At 43.2% G+C, this 23,460-nt stretch overlaps 1 protein-coding gene across 1 annotated transcript in view; it reads left to right on the top strand.

Moving 5' to 3' along the window:
* The first annotated feature begins 11,066 nt into the window (after nucleotides 1-11,066).
* LOC146857210 (trophoblast glycoprotein-like) overlaps nucleotides 11,067-23,460 on the top strand; it is a 91,933-nt gene continuing 79,539 nt past the window's right edge. The window contains exon 1 of the mRNA XM_085647689.1: nucleotides 11,067-11,195. Within this exon, the coding sequence (XP_085503815.1) occupies nucleotides 11,093-11,195 (103 nt within the window). The 5' untranslated portion in view covers nucleotides 11,067-11,092. The remainder of the gene's footprint in view (nucleotides 11,196-23,460) is intronic.

Below are 23,460 nucleotides of genomic sequence, written 5' to 3'. Positions count from 1 at the left end.
GGATTTTTGATGAAGTCAAACAGTTTTTTGGGTCTGTTTTTGGCTGAGTCGAGGAGGGTTCTGAAATGTGATGCTTTTTCATGGAAGATGTGTTTGGGGTATTTTGATCTTGCTGAACGTAGAATAGAAAGATTAGTGGTGGATGGAGATTGTCTCCATTGTTTCTCCAGGATTCTCAGGTTCTTCCTTTCTTCATAGAGGGATTTATTGAAGCAGGGTGCTGAAGGAATAGGCCTTTTCCTTTTGCTTTGAAGTGGAGCGACATTATCAAATTCAACTGCAAGGACAGAGGCATTGAGAGGTAAGATCATTGACATCCAAGTTAGGGTCCAACCTTGGAAGTGATAGCATAGCAGAATCATAAAGAGTGATTTTGGTCGCCCCCTCCACCTGGCAGGCATGGAGGAGAATGGGCAGGGAGGGTGGGGGTTCACATGAATGGAGTGTGTAAGGGGGTGCAAAGGAAGTAGAACAAGCGGGCTGTGAAGAGGAAGACGTGCTCATATGAAGTGGTAAAATAAATAACATTTAAAACAAAGTTGCATGCCGTCAGCAGTGGAAGGAACCAAGTTATCCAATCAAAACCAAGGGTAAATAAAGTTCGCTGTGGGGTGGAAGAAACACAGAATATGAAGGGAAGTCACCTAATAATGACCACGGAACTAAGATGGACTAAAAGCCATCTAAATATGAGCCATGGCTGACACTAAGCCGACTCTCACTAGTATTGTATACAATGCTGTGCATGACTGACAGCTGACATTGTTTGTAGTTTGACTACAAAAAGAGTTGCACAATTAGAAAGTTAAAAATAAAAATCTCTAACTTTCCAAAAAAGAGTGATGAAGGAAAGATAAGAATCCGGATGCGTGAAAGCTGTGAAACCAGAGTCAAAAAGACAGACTGTCTGGCAGTGTGTGACATCTTAAGACAAAGTCATAGCGATAAACAGGAATATATAACTCAAGACAAATCTTTAAAATCTAAGATTGATAACCATTCACAATCCTGTAAATAGTAGGCCTCTGGCGTACCTTCTTCATATTCTTCCAGCCAGTGAGAGAATATATTTTACATTGTCAAACAATTACTTTGAATGCTTTTAATTCACTAACCCCTCACCGCTCCTAATCACCACCAGTCCCCGACTCCCTCACAGCCCCTAAACCCCATCGATTCATGCCACCTAAAATTCCCTCACCATGCCTAAACTACACTGATTCTGGACCCCTAAGCTCCACCCATCCCTGAACCCTAACACCCCTCACCACCACTAAACTCCACACATTCCTGAACAATATAAACCCTTTAGCACCCCACACTCAACCCATCATTGAACCCTAAAAAATCCTTCACCCCCTTAAACTCTACCCTGAACCTTTATAATGCAGACCAGCCAAAATCTCCGTCCATCCATGAACATCCAGAAACCTGTTTGTCCGAGGTATTTATTTCGATGCTTTAGTATAAGGGACTTAAATTTGGATTTATATATTTACATTGTCAAACAATCACTTTGGATGCGTTTACTTTGCTGACTCCCCACCACCCATAATCAGCATCCATCCTTAACCCCGTCACAACCCCTAAACCCCATCCATCCTTGCCCCCTAAAATCCCTCACCATGCCTAAATTCCACCTATCCCTGACCCCTAAATTCCACCTATCCCTGAACCCGAAAAGCCATGTGTACCCCTAATTTCTATCCATAAATGTATCCTAAAAACTAATTTCTACACTAAAATTCCACTAATCCTTGACCGTTAAACTCCACCCATCCCTCAATCATAAATCCCCTTTATACCCCTAAACTCCACCCATCTCTGAACCCTAGACCTGTCACTACCCTAAACTCGACCCTTTACTGAAACCTTCATATCTCCTTTCTAAGCATAAACCCCACACATATCCGAATCCTTGAAATCCCTCACCACCACTAAACTCCACCGATCCCTGAACCCTAAAACTCTTTCTGCCTATAAACACCAGTGATCCCTGACCCCTAAAATACCTCACCACTCCTAAGCTTGAACCATTCCAGAACCCTAAAACTCTTTCTGCCCATAAACTCCAGTGATCCCTGACCCCATAAACCCCTCACCACCCCTAAACTCCACCCATCCATGAACCCTAAAAACCCCATTCCTACATCTAAACTCCATTCATCACTGAATCCTAAAAAAACCTTCACTGCCCTTAAACGCTACCCATCAATGAACTCTAAAAACCCTTCACTATCCTTAAACTCTACCCATCACTGAACCTTAAAAAACCTCACCAGCTATAAGCTCTTACCACGCCGGAACTCTGATTAACTTCTCAACACCCCTACACTCCACTCTTTCCTGATCCCTAAAAACCCTCGCCACCCTTAAACTCCACTCATCCGTGAACCTTAAAAGCCCCTCACCACCCCTAACCTCCACCATTCCTGATCCTAGATACCTTTCCTCACCCCTAACCATCACCCCTCGCTGAACCTAAAAACTACTCACTACCACTAACCTCCATCAACGTGCAATGTACTTTGCATTTTTTCTTTCCTTTTCTTTAAAATATTTCCTTTAGTTTTCGATTTATGTGTATTTCTTTAAAATTCTCTCTCCTTAAAATAGTTTTTTCATGGTATGGTTTACTCCAATGTGGTTTCTCAGTTTTCGTTTTTCCATTAATTCACATACTTCAGTGCCTCCCACATACAAACATTCACCACCCACATACTGGCATACATTGCTCACATACATGCATACACCACTACCATACAGATGTTTACTACTCACAGATATTTAACTTCCACATACAAGCACTACTTCATGCAGTCACATAGAATGAAGAGTATTTTCATATACCAGGAGTGGGGAAAAAAACATCCCAACAGTAGAAAATTGAAGGCATAAGGGCCCCACAAACAAGATCCACGGAGGGCCCCAGATGTAGTTAGTCTGTGGAGAAGGGGTGCTTACAGTTGTCTGAATTAGATTTGGTCTTAAATGCTATATTGGTGTATTTTTGGAACAAATGTTTCAATTTGTATTTGATATATTTCTTATAATGGCTGAAACTCTGCTATATAGAGCTCAAACTGTCTGTGTACTACTGGGAGGGAGAATGCCACTACAATTGGAATTTATGACATCTTGATTAGAAAGAGATCATTGTAGTAGGTCCATCAACTCATTGATCTGCCTCACTATGTTTGACATTTGTGCCAGTATATTTAACACACATCTCTGCTACAGGAGCATTAAGCAACTTAGGGCCATATTATCAAGAAACGGCGTTAAAATTATCGCCGCTTTAACGGCAGAAAACTGCTGCTAAGGCGGCGATAATGGGCTTGATAATATGCCCTTGAGAATTCCCATAGAAGCCCATGTTCTGGTGTCAACATGGGCTTCTATTGGAATTCTCTGCGGCATATTATCAAGCCCATTATCGCCACTTTAGCTGCAGTTTTCTGCCGCTAAAGCGGCGATAATTTTAACGCCGTGCTTGATAATATGCCCCTTAGATTTTGTATTAGAATTAGAATCATTGCCTTGCAGGCCTCACACAGAGGTTTGCACTATGCAAAAGTACCCATAGCCCGGGTAAGCACCACTGACAAGTAGCACATGAATTTTTAGAGTTGGCATATATTAACTCACTGAACTATCTCACAAGTATTGGACGAGTTATCTGCAGTTTACACGTAGACTTCTGCATTCAGCACAATAATTCACTGTACTATTTCACTCAACCTACAACATAAAGAAAAAAATTCATTTCTTGCTAATTTACTTTATATTTTGTTTGCATATTCCTTTCTCTGCCTCTCTTCAAGCTCTGGTTCATTTCTATCTGTCTCGGAGGCCTCATATATTTGGATTTTTTTTGCTGATGTCTATCTCTTGTCATTTTTTCCCTTTTGCTTTATTATTTTTTGTGCCACATGCTAGCTTGACCCCTTTGTTTTGCATTTTTTTCTCTTTTCATCTATGAACCTGTTTATGTTTCATGTAGCTTTCGTTCTCAGGGTCTTGTTTCCCCTTTCTCCCTTTACTTTTTCCTCTGTTATAGTTTGGTACTTTTCCTCCATTGTGTTTTAATCCCAGTTTCAGTTTTTCTTCCCTTGCTTGCATTACGCTTGTTTATTTCTCTCTCTTTTCTTGCAGTTGGGACACTTGCCCATGTTCCCTTTTACCACCAGTTTCTCTCTTTACCACTATCTTCTCTTTTTGTCCTTTGTCAGCGGGAAAAATGAAGTTATGACTGCCACAAAATGATCTTCGTGGAGTTGCTCTTTTTAGGTATCGCAAGAGCTGTGCTTGTGAAATCTCTTGTATCTAATATATCTTAAAAGGGGGCTCTTATCAGTTCCCGTCACCGAATTACCATGTTCATCTGTTTTTGTGTGGAACTTTTTTTAAATTAATATCCCCTGGCTGCATGCTTTTACAATATTTCTACTAAAGCTGTTCTCACTTTTTAAGCCCCATTCACTGTCAAGATCGGATCTCTTCCCACAGAAAAGGCAGACAGCTTCTAACAGTATGCGGGAATGCTTGCTTTTTATTACTTGTGAAAAACAGATGCTTTAGCCTTAGAACGTTTGTGGCTCGGTGCCTTTCTTTGTACTTTGTTGACATTATCCGATTGATTTTTTCAACTAAATCTATTTGGTCATTAAATGTTGTAATAAACATTGCACATTAAAAATAAGGTTAATATACAAAAGCTATGCTATATTTTACTACTAAACAGGTAGCCACAAGTGCAGTTAACTTGCAGACAACAGGGTCATGATTTGAATGGTGCAGCAGGAGCAGTAGCACTGGGCCCAAAAATTATCAGTCACATTGCAGTTACCGTGCAGTTAAAAAGGACTTGATTTGAATGGTGCAGCAGGTGCATTGGCACCGGGGCAAAAAGCTCTAGGGACCCTATTAAACCCAGATTATTGCTCAAATTTTAAACTAACCAGGCAGTCAAAAGTGCAGTTACCTTGTAGATAACAGGGTCATGATTTGAATGGTGCAACAGGTGCAGTGGCACCAGACCCAAGAGTTGTCAGAACTCCTCTAAACACCTAATATTGCTATATTTTACTACTATACAGTCAGACACAATTGCAGTTACCTTGCAGTTAAAAGGGGCTTGATTTAATTGGTGCAGCAGGTGCAGTGGCACTGGGGCCAAAAGTTGTCATACTCCAGTAAACACCAAATATTGCTATATTTTACTATTAAACAGGCAGTCAAAAGTGCAGTTATCTAGCAAACGCTAGGCTCATAATTTAAATAGTGAAGGAAGTGCAGTGGCACCGGCACCAAAAGCTTCAGGTACCCACTAAACACCGAGTATTGTTATATTTTACAACTAAACAGGCAGTCACAAGTGCTGTTATCTTTCAGGCACTAGGGCCATGATTGGAATGGTGCAGCAGGTGCAGTGGCACCGAGGCCAAAAAGTTGTCAGAACACCTCTAAACACTTAATATTGCTATATTTTACTACTAACAAGGCAGTCACAATAGCAGTTACCTTGCTGTTGAAAGGGGCAAGATTTAAATGGTGCAGCAGGTGCAGTGGCTCCAGGGCCAAAAGATGTCATAACCGTCCAGTGGCGGCCCTACTGGGTTTCGGTGGATGAGACCTGGTGGGGATGTCGCCCCTAGGAGATGTAATGCGGGGTACCACATTGAAATCATTCCACCAACTTCAAGTAGACTTTCAATTACATAAGACCCAGTTCTATAAATACCTTCAATTCCGGCATGCTTTGACCCCCCCTTATCCAGGCCCTAGAATCCCTACCGGAATTCCATCCTCTTGAAGGACGCCTCTTAATGGGGGACCTGGGCCTACATAAAATCAGACAAACCTATCAAACATTGACAACTCACACCCAGACCACCCTAGACAAGACCAGACTTGCGTGGCAGGAGGGCATTCCCGACCTGACGGACGATGACTGGGCAGAGGCCATTGCCAGCCCTCGGGGTGCTGCAGTTTCTACACAGTATCGTCTTACACAATTCAAATATTTACACCGCGCATATTACACCCGAACCAGACTCTGGGCAATGGGCGCCATCCAATTCCCTACATGCTTGAGATGTGAAAGGGAAGATGGGAAGTTTGTCCATACGGTCTGGGGTTGTTCCGCTTTGCAACTCTTCTGGCGCTGGCTATCCTCTTGCCTTAGTAATGTATTATCTTGGTACTCCCACACGATCCACAACTCTTTCTTTTGCATAGTAGAGATGGGATAGGGGGCAATAAATATAAGCAGCATTTAATCTTTTTAGCCCTCACTATCGCCAAAGGCGATATTGCACAGTTATGGAAAGGGACTCCCCCCCCCCCCCCCCCCCCCCCCACCCGACTTTGGGCAAGTGGAAGGCAGAGCTTGATAGATGTATGGGTGTGGAAATTTCAATATTTTTGGCATGTGGGTGCCCCAAAAAACACAGAAAAATCTGGGCCTGCAGGGTAACCTATCGTGGGATTGAGCTCCCCACTCTACCATCAACGGACCCCTAACTGAAGTCACTATGTAGGTGCATTCCTCTGGACCTATTTATTTCCACATTATGCTTACCTGTCAATCTGCAACCATATCCTGGGTTTGTTTACTTGAGTCTGGAACAGTCTGCATATTATTTTTGTTGGGCTTGCCTGCATGTTCGCAGGTATTGCAAATATTTTAAAACAATGGTATTCCTGTCTACTTATGCTTTCTTACAGGTACTTTTAGGGCTCCTGCCCAAATTTCACCGGAATAACCAAGTAAAATCTGTTTAAAAAAAAAAAGTTGTCATAACTCCAGTAAGCACCAATTATTGCTTTATTTTACTACTAAACAGGCAGTCACAAGTGTCTTGCAAGCAACTGGGTCATTATTTGAATGGTGCAGCAGGTATGGTGGCACCAGGCCCAAACGTTGTCACTAGTCCTCTAAACACCTAATATTGCTAAATTTTACAACTAAACAGGTAGTCATAAGTGCAGTTATTTAGCAAGCACTACGGTCATTGTTTCAATAGTGCAGCAGGTGCGATGGCACTGGGACCAAGAGCTCTAGGCACCCCACTAAACACCTAACATTGCTATATTTTATTCCTAAACAGGCAGCCACAAGTACAGTTATCTTGCAGGAAACATGGTCATTATTTGAATGGTGCAGCAGGTGCAGTGGCACCAGGCCCAGACGTTATCAGAACTCCTCTAAACACCTTATATTGCTATATTTTACTACTAAACAGGCAGTCACAAGAACAGTTATCTTGCAGGCACTACGGTCATTATTTAAATAGTGCAGCAGGTGCAATGGCATCGGGACCAGGCACCCCACTAAACACGTAATATTGCTATATTTGACTACTAAACAAGAAGTCACAATCGCAGTTATCTTGCAGGTAAAAGGGACTTGAGTTGAATGGTGCAGGAGGTGCAGTGGCACTAGGGCCAAAATCTGTAGGGACCCCACTAAACCCAGCTTTTTGCTACATTTTACTACTAAACCGTCACAAGTGCTGTTATCTAGCAGGTAATAGGGTCATGATTTGAATGGCACAGTGGTGCAGTAGCACCAGGACCTAAAGCTCCAGGCACCTCATTAAACAGCTTATATTTCTATGTTTTACTACTAAATAGGCAGTCACAAGTGCAGTTACCTTGGAGACAACAGGATCATGATTTGAATGGTGCAGCGGGTGCAGTGGCACCGGGCCCAAAAGTTGTCAGAACTCCTCTAAACACTACATATTGCTATATTTGACTGCTAAACAGGCAGACACAATTGCAGTTATCTTTCAGCTAAAAGGGGCTAGATTGGAATGGTGCAGCAGGTGCAGTGACACAGCGGCCAACACCTCTAGGGACCCTACTAAACACAGAATGTTGCTAAATCTCATTACTAAACAGGCAGTCACAAGTGCAGTTATCAAGCAGGCACTAGTGCCATTATTTCAATGGTGCTGCAGGTGCAGTGGCACCAGGCCAAAAGTTGTCAGAACTCCTATAAACACCAATTATTGCAATATTTTACTACTAAACAGGCAGTCACTAGTGCAGTTACCTTACAGGCAAATAGGGTCATGATTTGAATGGTGCAGCAGGTGTATTGGCACCGGGTCCAAAAGTTGTCAGAACTCCTCTAGACACATAATATTGCTGATCCATCAATTAATTCTATTATTTCCCGGTTTCATTTCATTTTTCGAAGTTTTGCTATTACTTACCCGCACTATATCACTAGTAACAGCACAATATATTGCCTTTTAGTACATAAACACATCATAACACTTTAACAGACTTTCTGTAACTTATATTGTACAACTACTCAGCAAGCTACAACTTACAACAAAAAACAGTTTATTATTAATCTCATAGGTGAAGCCTAATGCATTTACCAGTGCTTGTTGAGGTTGTAAGGATCTACTCACTGAGGGGTGGAGGCTGCAGTATCACAGAGGAGCGGCCAAGGCTGAGCAGTAGGGAGAGTGGCAGGCTGGAGTAGTCTAGGAATAAAATTAAAAAGCCAATCGGTCTGGCTGCAAGACTTTTGACTATAAATACTTGTTTTCAGGTCTCGAGACGGGGTACCACGCGGGTGGATGGCGTCCCCCCACTTATTTCACCCGGAGGTCGATAACTGGAGCAAATGGAGCCACATATTCACTCTTTGGCCTCTCTGGGGCAAGATCGGAGCTCATTCAGAACGCTGCTCACACGCTGGCTTCTCTGATGCAATCGCATCTAAGGGGTGAGCGAGGGGAGGCAATGAGTCTGATGGTGCAAGCCACCTTTCGTGATGTCACTTCCTGTCGTAACATCAGCGTCCCCTCACTTCTTTTTAAGTCTCGCCTGACTCAGCGCATGCGCTGGTCTGGCGAGACTTATTGAGAGGGCTCCAAAAAGTGCTAACAGGCCAGCCTACAGCTACAGTGCATGTGCGCGGGCGCGCGCGCTGCGCTTGACCGCGATTACTTTTGCGGTCGCACGGCCGCTTTGATGTTTGATCGCGATCACTTTCGCGGCTGCACGGCCGCTTGGCACAGCCAATAGGTCTCACTTAGTCGCTTTTGGGACCTTATAAGTATTTAGTTATGCAACTGCTGCATGGCTAAACACTTATAGGGTCCCAAAGGCGAGACCTATTGGCTATGCCAATGCTTGTTTTAGGACTGGTGCCCTGCTTGTTTTTGTTTAAAATGTTTTTTGTAAAATATTATTGTTGGAGGAGCTACTGGACTCTTGCCAATATAAAAAAGAAAACATTGGCTAAATCCCAAAATATTTTTTGACTTCAGAAAAGGCACATTGCCATAGTAGGCCCCGTCACTGAATGAACTGCTTCGTTTGTGCATGTGCGCTTAGAGAAAGAGCAGAATGCGGTCAGTCACAGTGCCAGTGGCGAGAGTGGGCTGGCTCATTGCCCCATGCAATATGCTATAGTCAATGAAAGAAAATGTGAGTGACAAAATAACCATCCACTGGCAGAAGACGGCTGGATGAAACTCCCTATATGTAAGTATATTGTACATATAATTTTATTTTAGTAAGAGCAAAATTTCTTGGTTTAGGCCAAACCTAAAATAAAGATATAGCATTTTGCTTGTTTGATTGCTTTCCTAATTCTGATGGTAACTGTTGTTACTGGCTCCTTCTGAATAAAGTGGCCACTCATAAGGACCACACTGAGCTCCCAAATACTCTTGACTCCTACCCTACAACTATCAAAAAGCTCTTTTGTGTTAATCGGTTTCATTGAAGACTGCTACAATTGTGATAGGACTGTGGGGCACTTAGCAGGGCGACTAAACTTTTAGTAGGACCGAAGCTGTCCTTTTGATGGGGCAGTATTGGCCCTTCTGAGCTCAACGTTTAATGATGCAAGGCTAGCACTTCTCTGCTATCCTGCTAACTTTTATTGGGACCGTACATTACACTCTTCCACTATTTGGGAGGAGATGTGGCCTTAAAGCCGTAGCTACCTACTTTCGAACTGAGGAACCAGGGCTCAACCAGCTCAACATCTGTGATTCTGGGCAAATTACCAAGGGCCTGATTTTAATGTTGGTCGGAAACCCTCCGACCTGACCGACATCTTCAGTTTCAATTCCGACTTCAAGGAGCCCGTCGGCCAGTCAGAACCGGCACGTGATCCCTTAAGGACAGCGTTTCTGCCGTCGGGATTACGATGTCGGTTTCTCACAGGCTGTTGGAAAGTGACTTTGGGGGCCCCTAGCAGGGCCCCCTTTCTACTGCGGCCTCTGGTTGTGGGGCTGGGGGCACATATGGTGCCCCCTTGTCAGTCCTAGTGGCAGAACAAAAACTCCCATTTCTCTACGGGAGCTTGTGCTGCGGCCGGTTTCCGACTTCAGCACAAGCTCCCATAGAGAAATGGGAGTGTGCCACAACATCATGTGCGGTCGCAACCTAATACTGCGGTCTGGACCGTCGACCGCAGGTCAGTCGTTCCAGATTCCGCAACGGTCTCGTATGGACGTGAGTCCGCCCAACTTCGTAATGAGGCCCTAAATCTTTCCTTGTAAAAAAAATATTTGTGTAATGTAATCTGGTGCCCATTCAAAGAGCTATAACGCCCTTGCGCCAAGTTTGCTCTACATAAAACTGCAAAAACAAAAAGCATTTCTACATTTCATGTGATGATGGTAGTGGCACTTCACAGCACGGCCATTGTTGCCTCATGACAAGTATGTAGCACGAGTTAGCCAGGAAATTATCAACTGATTTGCCACATACATTTATTTATTGCAGTTTTAAAGCACGAACCAGATCACTTACACATTGTTTTAGCCACGGGAGGATTAAGTGATTTGCTCAGGATCACAGACTATTGAGCAGAGCCGGGGCTCGAGCCCTGTCCCCCAGTTCCAAAGTTGATAGCTCGTGCCTTTGGTCACAGCTCCTCCCCAATGGGCACCTCGGGGGCTATCCCTGGCACGTCATCTTCGCAGCAGGGCTGGCACACTTGCAATAGGACAATATCTGGAGGGCTCGGTGGCTCTTCCAAGCGGCAAACGGGGAACCAGCACAAACATGCCAATTTTTGAGAATGAGTATGAAGGCGGTTTAGGAAAGCATGCCAATATTTGAGAAAAAGAAAGCAGGAGGTTTAAGGGGCAACAACAGCGAAAGTTCATTTCCCCAACAGAGTGGTCGGGTGGAAGGTGTGAGAGACAAAGGTAAAATAATGTTAAGGCATTGTTTGTGTTTTAACAAACTGTCGGGAGACTCGCGCCTAATTCCAGTTCTTGACATGTTATGGCAGCACATCACGTTTCAGCGAGGGTGGTGTTATACTCAGAAAAGTACTAACATTTCTTGAAATTGAGTTTTTTTAATATTATTATAGCGTAAACTCAGTATTGTGAGAGGAAAAGGCGGGTTGGCAGTTGGGGACGGGGTATGGCAGCTGGGACCGCCCCTCCCTCTCACAACTGCCTTTGTTTCAGTGTGTGGCTGTAAACAAAGGTCTGCATGCTGCGCCTCACACGGTCGCAGCCAACACATCTGACGGGGGAAACAGACTGCTTTAATTCTAAAATGGCGCCAGAAAGCCCTGAAAGGAGACGGTGTGGTTTGAAAAAGTGTGGGGGTGGTGCGGGGGACGCGGCAGGGAGTTCACTCTGTATTGAACAATACATCAAAGAACTGTGATTTTCACTGTGCAAAAAACTTGGCCCACCCTCAACAAACATGACGTACCCCGGAAGGCACTTTATGCCATGAAAAGTATATATAAAGTAAATGCATGGACAATCAAAAGTACTCTATCAATAACAATTAGGCTAACTGATGACAGGGTAATGCTAAAAACTACGGGGCTTATTTACAAGCCCCTTGCGCCACTTTAGCGTCACTTTTCCCATCTTTAAAGTGACGCAAAAGTGGCGCAAGGGGCTTGTTAATCTGCCCCTACATATTTGTAAGTCTTGTACCTTTCGGCGCTATGCTCAGACATAGAAGTGGGCGAGCCAGGTCTGGCTCAGCTCCTGGAGCCCGCGCAAGAGCCAAGCCCTGAAAATGTTTGCTCTGTAAATCATACCACACACATCACCTAAAATAGTGCACGTCTCTTCAAAATCCCCCAAAGTGTCTTGTTTAACACATGGAATCTTCCACATTAATAAGTCACATTATAGCATCACACTGAGAAGTACTTATTAAAAGTGATCATTTTTAAACATGAACCATTAGTAAACTTAGAGGCAAGACAGCTTTATTATAGAGCAACAATATCATCTAGTAAATAAAACTCAAAAGGTTTTTGTACAAGTGGTATTCTGTACGCACATTTTGTAAGTGGTGTCATATGAGCAGTGGTTGAAGTGCATTAAAAAAAGAATGTATGGGACCGGTAATGCTGCGCACAGTGAGGGCGTGGTGAGTGAGTGTGGAGGCGCGATCAAAGGCGTGGCTAAAAAAACCAAGGGGCATATTCACAAGGAATTGGCAAAGTGTGGCGTTATGAAACATTGCTAACGCCATGCTCCACCATTCTGAAAACGCAGGCATGCGCCGTATTCACAAGAATGCGGCGTACCCCTGTGTTTCCCCTAGCTCTGGTGCAAAATCAAGCTGCCTTGTACCATAGTGCAAGAGTGTCGCATTGGGGGGAATGATTGTTTATGTGACTGCACAGAAACAATCCAGAATGGCGAATTGTAGCTCCTATGTGTGCTGCATTGTGCAGCACACATATAAGTTGCAAATCGTCATTTTTTAAATGATTGTCTATATCAGGAAGGGACACCTTACTGCACATAAGCAATCTTTCATGGCGATGTGCTGTTGCTATGTGCGCTGAGCAATGCAGCACCCAGAAACAGCAAAAATAAGGAGAAATTAACCATTTCTCCTCATTGCGCCATGTTTTCCCTGGGCTTAATTTTGGCGCTGCCTCCTATTTACACCACCCTTGTAAATAGAGGGCAGAGTTAAAATCAATGGGTATTGAGGTGGAACGCCCACTGCAACACCCATTGAAGGCCCCTTTCGCTCTAAGTGTAGCGGGAAGGGGGGCCATATATACAAGGCGGCGTTAAGCCACGTTAAGTGCTTTAACCCCGCCTCATAAATAAGACGAAGAGCTTATCGCCACAGGAATGTCATAAAAAAGACGTTCCTGAGGCAATAGGGGCTTGTAAATATGCCATTAAATATTCTGTAACTTTTTTCAGTCTGTCACCTGCAGGTAACTACATTTAAAATAAGGCACAGTTTAAATGAAAATTAAATGCAAGTTATGTTAATAAGTACCAGGGCCCTCGTCAAGAGGTCACCGCAGTTTGCACCACACATTGCTACTACCAGCACTGCCAATGACAATACTTACACAACTACTAACCATCACACTGCTACAAGTTTGACAATTAAGCCTGAGCCCGCCAAAGCTTTAAGAGTGGCTTGGGTGGCAGGTAGTAGTTGTTTTTAATGTATATTGAATTATCAAACAACTTTTTTTCTGCTCATCTTTAAATTACACAAACAGGGCCACCATGTGCCAGCTGTCATAAGTGCAGGCAGCGGCAATTAAGTGTCAGTGCCGAGCACCGGAAACTACTGGCTCAAATTAAGCACTGTTTTAATCAGTGAGAAATGCACTATTGTACATTATGAAATCTATATTAGTTAATGCACAGCAGAGGTCTATGTCTGTAACCAGAGGGCTACAGAACTGAATCGGTTGGTGCAGTGGAGAATAGTGACTTGTCGATGTTTAGTGCTACGAGGTCCCAGTCTGTGACAGGAAGCACTGTGAACATGTAAGTCATTATTTTAAACTTGCATTACACAGAGTATAAGATAGCGTGCTTTAAATTGCGCAAAAAGGTGTAGGATAAAACAAAACTGCATCCAAAATATAGATTTGAGTAATACACCTCTTTTTAAGACCTGTCTTTTAAATGCACACACTTCACAGCTTGGCTGGTAGCTCCCTTATAATAAGTCTCAAAAAGAATAAATGTGTGTCATCAGGAAACTTCAAGTGATTCCATCACTATTAAAGCCAATAGGCTTCCAAGCACCTTTTACATTTGCAGATTGACCAGTTGCGCATATTTACATTTCTTTCAGGGAAGCAGACACCCTTGCAAGGAGGTTAGTTTAGCTGTCTGTGTCTTCCTCAGTTTCACAGTACAGGAGACTCCCTGCCTTGCACTCAACATTAACGGTACCATCGGGGTTATCATTTCCCAAAAAAGTAGGGGGAACTGTTTTTCTAAAATTAAAAAAGTATGGGCATGTCATACCCCTCAGATCCCCCCCCACCCACACTTCGACTACTACATATGTGATAATGAAGAAAAAAAGGAGTTGTGGGGAAGTAAATTACTTGCTGAAGATAGCACTATTTAAGCAGGGAAGAGAAGCCACATTCCAACCAGGTTTTCTGGTTTTACTTTATACAAATAAGCCACTAAATGGGTATCTATTTGTCTTTCCTTACGTTAAAGCTTTGTTCTTACCTCTTTCTGCATCTTTCTGCAGTTTTTATATAGCGCAATCTCTAGGGCTTTACATGAACACCAGTTACATTACACAAGGTCACATTCATTTTTTATAGGCACGGGGAGATTAAGTGATTTGCCCAGAATCACAGGATGTTGAGCCAAGACTGGAACCCGCTCTCCAGCTCCAAAATCAGCAGCTCTTGCCATGAAGCCAAATCCTGGGTTGAGGAGAGAGGGCAGGCAGAAGCCACATGAAAGCACGGCTCTTCATGGGCTTGAGGTTCCATCAGGACCTGAGCCAAGCCAGGCTACAAGCCCGAGTCTGGCTCGAGCTTTCAGTGGCTTGCCGACCTCTACTCAGACATACTTTTCGGCCTTCGCTGCTCTCGATGGTATTGTTTTTCCTCTTTCTTTTTTTTTCAGCGACCCTTCATTTCTTTGCAAAATATTCGAATTAAAGTGTTGTCAATGTTGGGGGCTGCTTTTCCCAGGTCACACACCACAGGCTGACTGACCACTGACCCTCGTGGTGTCTCTTTTGGTATGTCTCTATTTCCATTTTTTTTATACAGCGAGAACTCGACCCACAGGTATTGGAGCACTTCACATGAGCACTAGTTATATTACATAAAGTCACATTCATTTTTTTAGGTACAGGGAGATTGAGTGATTTACCTAGAATCACAGGATGCTGCGCCATCGCCGAAACTCTTACCTAGTTCCAAAGTCAGCAGCTCTGGCTGTAATGCCACACCCTCTCCCAAGTTATAGTCTCTCTGTCTTACTGGGCCCTGTTTGCAAAAACCTGCTTCAAAATGTCATAAATACACTGCTACAGGTTCCCATCTGTGACTGAAGTAGATTTTTGATTTTTGGGGAATTCACCAAAATCCCCAGTTGCTATCTGAAGAACTGCATCTGCCCTAAATTTTTATAAGTCTCCCTAATATTCTTCAAGTTCCAGTCCTATGCTTTCAGTTAATATTTTAAAGCATTGTGGGAGTTGTAGTCATTACGTCATTTGATGCAATGGAACAAATGCTTCTTGTAAGGATGAGTTGTCGAAAGTATTCCAGCGCTCGACACATGGGATCTGGCAGAGTGACCCCGAAACTCTCTTGCAGTCCCTCCCACACTGCACTCCCCTCCATCCACCATCATGCATAACCTTCCCGCTACTTCACTAACATAGGGTGACCATCTCACTACATGTCATTACCGACACTGTCTCCAGTCCTGTACTTTTCACATAGAAACCACAGATTTCATGGGGTAGATTTACAAGCCCCTTGCGCCACTTTTGCGTCACTTTTGACATGGGAAAAGTTACGCAAAAGTGGCGCAAGGGGCTTGTAAATCTGCCCCCATGTGTGTTAGTCTAATTAGTTCAATGGAAGCAAATCAATGCGGCTGCACCCAGAATGCAGAATGCCATCCCACAACAATCCTGTTCTGGAAACATTACCCATAGTGACCTGGAGGGAGGTGGTCACCTAAACTAACACTACACAGTTTGTTCTGCCTGCAACAGCCACCCCTACCATTTCCCAGAGCCTGCAGTACCCCTCTTAAACTTGCCACCCGTCCTAAGACTGACCCTACTTAAACAACCCCGGGGGCCATGTGCATATAGGCTAGGCCCCTGCACCACCTTGTACCCTGGTCTGAGTGTACTGTGTGGTCCCCCGTATAGTCCTGTGTACTGTGCCTTATCAATACTACTCCCACATTGTTTGTTAAATAATGTTATTATTTTGCAATACTGTTAATTTACAAATTAGATAACACTTGTTTTTATGAAAAGTGAAACAACAAGCAGTTAAACAACAGTCTGTTAACGTGTGATGATGAAACTGGAAAAGGAAATTAAATAGCTACGTTCACATCTATCAAGTCTTTGAAAACACAATGTACAAGTTTATCACAAATAAAAAAAAAAGAATATTTCCCAATATTCTATTCATTAATGTTCTTTTTCTCTTCCTGTCTGCCCTCCCCTTTCACACTCTCACCTTCCTATCTCCTTTTTCTTTCTCTTCCTTGTTCTCTCTCGGTCTCTTGCTCGCTTTCCCTCTCTCCCCGCTTCCTCTCTTTCTTTCCATGCCTACAGCCAGACAGAGATATTGAAAATACAAACCTTGTTAGGGCGCACAATTGGAGCAGCCAGTGTCCCGCTTCCTAGAAGTGGAGCGGACAGAGCGTGCTCTCTGTCTTCCCGTATAAAAGATGGTATTCAAATCTGGAGCACAGCTGCCGACTCCTTCCTATATTTAGCACGTGGCAGGCATGGCGGGAAATCTCTGCCCATCCACCAGGCCTGCAAAGCCTTGTTATCTCGGCGCGCGCTGCACCGCACCAGGAAATAATGAACAAGGGGTACATTAATGCAGGGCTTTAAGTGGGCCGGGTCCTGCCTGTCCTCAGCACCGGCAGTTCTCCAAGCAGGTGCCGAGAAGGGGCCCTATCCAGCTCTTTATTTTTGCTCACAGACCGAAAAAATAAATCTTAACTCTGCAGCAGCGCCACACTTCACTGCCTTTGAGGTAACTTCAAAGAGACTCGTTTTAGTTCGTTCACAGTCTCAGAATGGAAGCGTTTACAATATTGTATATACAACGAAGCCATAGTTGATGCTAATTTTATTTGATTCAACTAACAATCACTGACAAAGTCCTGGCTTGTTATATGTAATGTCACTTGATGTATCTTGATATCTGCATGCAATGATGGAAACAGCAAAATACCAGTCGGGCGGCACACTATATTAAGCACAGATTTTTAGCTTGGGTGTTTTTAAGCCACGCCCTAAATTACATCGACCACGCCCCTTTGAGAGAACCCCCAGTTTTTTCATCCCACTTAAAGCCCTGCATGTATTGCATGTGTGCCTATATGTACAGGGCTTACCGTGACGTGAATCCCATGAACTAGAGAAGTTCAAGACACTACGAAAAGTGTGATAAGACACCCTAACCGCTTAATATTGGAAATTTCAGAAGCACTACACAGCCCTCTGATCTGCACCCTTTCTATATGTTATGTTAAATGTCTGGTGTTATTGCACAAACAAAAGAGGTTTAAAAGTCCTTACTCATGGGATTTATATCGCACCCATCAACCTTTTTCTATAATTCACAGGAATTATGTCAGACTCGTCAAATATGAAACCTGAAGCAAATCCTTCCACTGGCGGTAGAGTGAGAAAATGCTTTTTTAAATGTATGTAAGTCAAAATGCAGGCACCTATCTCATTAATGTAATTGCAATTTAAGCAGGGTAAGGATGGGATCATAAAACGTCTCTTAGCTGGTGGCTAGAAGCTTAACCTTCCTAAACCAATACTTTGTGAAATGCAAAAGTTATTCAGTAAAACATAAGCGCCTCATCTAATTACCTCTCTGAATTATTCAAGGTAGTGAATGAAAGGAGGTTTTCCTGAGGCAACTAAACTAAAGGTTTCCCTACAGTAAAGGCAGAGTCAGAGATAAAGCAGGCTTACCCATCAGGATGTATTTGTAATTGTATTTCTATAGCGCTTACTACCCCTGACTAGGCATTGTCAGGCTTATGTATCTTTATATAACTTTTATACTTATTAGAGGAATGAAAACTAAATAGACATATTCTAAAAAAAATAAACAAAAAAAATGATATGCATACATATGCACCTTTATCGTGATATCCATATATAGGCAGATTAATACATCAATAACATATAAGGTGATGAGTGTATACTTATGGATTTATTTTCCTATAATAACACATTATCTGTCACAAAGTGTATGAAAAGACTCTTACCCAGGACTCCAGGCAAATCAGCTTATCCAAGCTAGCTTTTCTGTCTGCACAGCAGCTGGGCACATACAGGCAGAACTTACAACAGGTCCTCACAGGCAGCTCCTCCTTCCATGCAGGGCTTCTCACAGCAGGAAGGCCTCCCCCACCTGCCCCGGCAGGGATCATATATCTTCACTTCTAGCAGGATTCTTCTCCCATCCCTGATCCAAGCCTGGGAGGGAGGCAGCGGTCAAACAGACTCGATCCCTAGAGCTCAGCCGTAGGAGTGCACAGGTCCTTTCTAGATCATGACAAAATATGGATCAATATTATGGATAATATGTTCAACATATATATTATTAGAGAAGATCAGTCAGATTTTTTAGTTACATTCTCTGAGTATCTTCCAAACAAACTTTGTATGGCCACCGCAAGGCCGTTTGCGACAGGAGCCCTTGCCGGGCTGGTTCCAACAGGCCCAGGTACAGTCGTGTGTTGGATCTAGACAACAGGCTATCTATTTTGTAAGTGCAGATCAGGCAGGAAGGGGGTGGAAGTGGGAGTGCTCTGGCAGGGATAGGCCACAAGCTGCGAAGGAAAGAGGCCCTGGCATCCCCACCCCAGGGCACTGTAACCTTCTACGGGTAATGCACGTACGCAGAGCTCTCAAGTCACCAGTGACCAGGTTAGCTTCACACAAGACCCTCCACCACCTCAGGTTGTCTTCGACACATGGAATACAAAGTGTATCCCTTATGGTCTCTCCTAGATGCACACCCAATCCACATTCTCAGCCTCAGACAGATAGACAATGTGTCAGCGCCATCACACATATCCCAGTTGTAACAAGGACGAAAGCAATGGTATGATGAGTCAAAAGTAGAGATAGATCCCTGCGGAGGCGACAGAGGTGGAAGAACATATTATTGGTCAGGTTTTTGACCTATGAGCTGAAGGATAGCTCAGAATTGAGGAAGACTCAAACTTTTCTGTCCAATCATGAGGATATCGAGGAAACTCCCATGACGCAGAGGCAATAAAGTTCACTGGAGGATCACTACAGCTTGTGAGCAGGATTTTAAACCTGTTCTTGTTCATGCACAGTCAGCCAGCCATCCATTGACATACACAGGAGAGGCCACAGATAGCTAATCCGGCAGGCAGACAGACATTCACAGATAGACAGACGTAAACACACAGGCAGACAGATGGAGAGAAAAAGATGTACACAATAAGATCGACAGAGAAACACACAGACAGATGGAGAGAAAAAGATGTACGTAGATAGATAGACAGACAGACAGAAACACACAGACAGAAAGATTGAGAGAAAAAGATGTACGCAGATAAATAGCTAGTCATAGGCAAACAGGTGGAGATAAAAAGATAGACATAAAGACAGACATAGCAAACAGATGTAAACAGTTGTTGACAGAACAAATGAGAGGCATGGGGGTGTGAGCAGCTCTGTCTAGGTGATTCAAAGAGCCAGGTCTTGAGGTTCTTTCAGACAGACAGACAGACAGACAGACAGACAGACAGACAGACAGACAGACAGATAGATAGATAGATAGATAGATAGATAGATAGATAGATAGATAGATAGATAGATAGATAGATAGATAGATAGATAGATAGATAGATAGATAGATACTCACTTGGGAATTGAACTTGAAGTTAAAGCTAATTACACGGTACCGGGGCTGTGTGCAAGTCAGGGTGTTCTGCAGCACCACACAGAAGCCCTGTACATCATTGCTGTTTGCTCATTCATGTAAGGCTGTAAATGCATTCTTGGCTTAGTAGTTGGGTCTGGGGGCCCTGAGTTGGGGCTACTATCTATGTGCCAGTTTTTCTCATCGAGAGCTAAGAATGAAAGACAAAACAGTGACATTTGATGAGAGAGAGATAGAGAGAGAGAGCAAGAGAGAGAGAGAGAGAGAGAGAGAGGTAGATATCTGGTGGCTGAATTTCAAAATATGAAACCAGATAACCTAGAATAAATACCGGCTTCCTTGCTTGTCCAAATAATGTGACCCTAGGCAAATATTTTATTTCACAGATCCTCCATTTTCTTTATTATTACATATGAGAACACTTTTAAATACATGAGTTCAGAATGTGCGCAGTACAATTATCTCTTATGTTTGATTTAATAGACTGTAATGTTGCTGCATCTATAATAGGAATCTAGTCACGTGTGGGGTTTGCATAACAACTGATTTTACTCTTAGTTCACTAATGGCATTGTTGGGGGGCGAGCCATGAATGTTTCTAAAAACTATCACTTTTAATGCACTGATATAATATGATGTACTAAGGTGAAACATTTCTGCATGTTTAAGGAATACACTTTTTTGAATTTTGAAGAGATTGTATTGTCTTTTGACATTATGGTTTGTTACACAATATACGTGCCAAACATTTTAAGGCTTGGCTTGTGCACGGAGAACCAAGCCATGCCTATGGCTCAGCTCTGGCAGCACCATTAATTTGCCTGTGTGCCCTCCTCTATTTGTGACTTGGGTTTAGTACATTGAAACACAGAGCCATGACCATATGCACTGATTGGGCAACTCTACCATCAAGGCTTCTTGTAGCAGAGGCGAAGAACACTGCATGCAGTCAAAATACATTTAAAATAAGTGATCCCAAGGCAGGGAGTCCAGTCCGCTGTGTTGTATGTGACCGTAGTTATGAGTTCCCAGGGACAACTACCAAGGTAGGGGCGTAGCTTCAGCAGGGAGTTTTGGGATGTGACACCCCTGGTTTGGTAGATGGGTCTGGGAGCGCTCACTCAGGTCTGGTATTTCTGTGTTGGTTTTTCTTGTTGTTATTATTTCACTAACAGTTTTAAAGGTGTTCGTTTTTTGGATCAGGCTCATAAATATATAAAGCAACCCATTTACCAAAAAAACAGTTAAATCTGTACCCATAGGAGTACTCCTAGAATGGGTGCAAATGTACAGCTTTTTGGAATTCACAAGCATTTGCATAGAAAGCTGAGCCAGTCTCAGGTTTCCAGGCGTACTACTTATAATCAAACACCCAAAAGATGATGGGACGAATGCTTGCAAATAGTCTAACCACTGGCTATCCCTCTGGGTATCCTTCCAACCCATCGTTTTTCACCCACTGTGCCTCTCGAGACAGAGGCCCACCCAATGCATATCAGTAAAGATGGGAACAGTCCATCCCGAACTATGGTCACCTCACCCCTCCACTCTGTGGCCTACTGCTTTTTTAGTTGGGAAATGTGAGATTCACAACCCTGAATCTCACTGACTAATTCACGCCCCTGGATCTAGGGCCTGTTCAAGCTTCATGTCTTCATCTCTGTAGACTGTGGAGGCTGTAGACTGTGGAGGCCCACATCCTAAAGTCCCAAAAAGTATACAGTTGACGGTAACAAAACGTATGCAGGCCCATCAAGTTTCATGCTTGCATGTGAATTAGCTCTGGGTAGTTTTTTGTTAATCTCGTCTGAAATGGTGGTAATGCTTCCAGTTCACCCCTTCTTGGCTCACATACTACATTTTTCAGGCAGAAAGGAAGTGGTGGAAGTGGGTGACTGGATTAGCAGATTCAAGCTTCCTTTTCCTTGTGTCTTTCCTTTTGTTTTCTGATTACACTTCATAGCAATGCAGTTTACAGTGTTCTCCACAATTGAAAAAAAAAGTTGCTTGTTGCAGGCAGGGGCATAGGTTCAGGGGGATGTTTGGGGTGTTATGCTCCCTTGTTAAATCTCTTCATTAGTAAATAGCTGGAAACAGATGCTTACAGTCGGGTATGGTGAGGTGTCTATAAAGACAAGAGGTAGTAGTGGTTTAACAATGGCACCTTGTTAGAACATATAGTTTAAGTGGGTACAGTACAATAATGCCACAAATATTTGAGATGGTGCTTTTATGGTATCCCACACCCTACTACCAGAGGTGTGAGCTCACGTTGGACCAAAAGATCCAATGTGTATACATTTCAAAGAAGGAAACCATGGCACTCAGTCATTAGTCTAAACACGTCAAAAGGTCCAAACAGTAAGGACTTGTGTTAAATTAAAACTTTTACTAGAGACGTTGAGGATTTTGTAATCTGTGGTACATTCACAAATTCATCCTTCTTGAACTGGACAATAGCCGACACATGTTTCGTCACACAGTGACTTTTTCAAGGCTTGATTAGGGTTAGATGAGGTCAAAGAGTCTGTGTGCGGAGATCCATATGGGGTAATGGGTATATATTGTAATGCTCTCAGGAATGGCCCCTCTAAGGGGTGTAACATATATTGGAGGAGACGCAAATCCAGTCCGTGGAAGCAGAATGAAATTCCCTCAGAAGGTCGTGTCCTGTAGTGAGAGCCTCAACCCTTGCTCAAATATAGGTCAGGCCACTGAATAAAATGAGTAGACATTTGGATAAACTCTGGATTTGTAAAATCTTTGACCATAATAAGCTCCTATCTGACGGAGACACTGGAGAGATTTACTCTGTCAGACAGGATCTTATTATGATCTCCATTTATCAATATAATTTCACTGGACCTACATAAGGCCACATGGTCTTTTACCATAGGATGTTACATTGTCCTACCTCGGTCTTATGTCAGGGCCTTTGGACGCTGTTCAAAGATTTTACAGATCCAGATTTTATCCCAATCCCAGGTACACAGTGTGCTCCTACCCTAAGGACTAATACTGGAAATCGTGTTTATACCTACCAGCCACCACTTATATTAGACATTGACAGCAACTTCTACTTATTTTAGTCAGTGACCTGCCCTATACTTGATCAAGGGTTGAGACTCTCACTACAGGACACGACCTTCTGTGTAAACTTTATTCTGCCTCCAAGGACTGGATTTGCATGTCCTCCAATATACATCCAATATACATCACATACCTCAGCGGTGCCATTCCCGAGAGCATTACACTATATACCCATTACTCCATATGAGTCTCAGCACACAGAATCTTTGACCTCATCTATACCCTAGTCAAATCTTGAAAAAGTCACTCTGTGACGAAACACGTGTCGGCTGTTGTACAGTTCTGAAGGATGAATTTGTGAATGTGAATGTACTGAAGATCATAAAATGCTCTCAATATCTCTAATAACAATTTTTGTTTAACACAAGTCCTTACGGTTTGGACCTTTTGACATGTGTATACCAATGACTGAGTGCTATGGTTTTCTTCTTTGAAATTTATGGTGAGGT

The sequence above is a fragment of the Triturus cristatus genome, chromosome 3_2 (genome assembly GCF_964204655.1).
Source record: "Triturus cristatus chromosome 3_2, aTriCri1.1, whole genome shotgun sequence".
In the NCBI taxonomy this organism is placed as follows: domain Eukaryota; kingdom Metazoa; phylum Chordata; class Amphibia; order Caudata; family Salamandridae; genus Triturus; species Triturus cristatus.
Note: the sequence above shows the minus strand (reverse complement) of the source record. Positions and strands in the feature narration are given on the sequence as shown.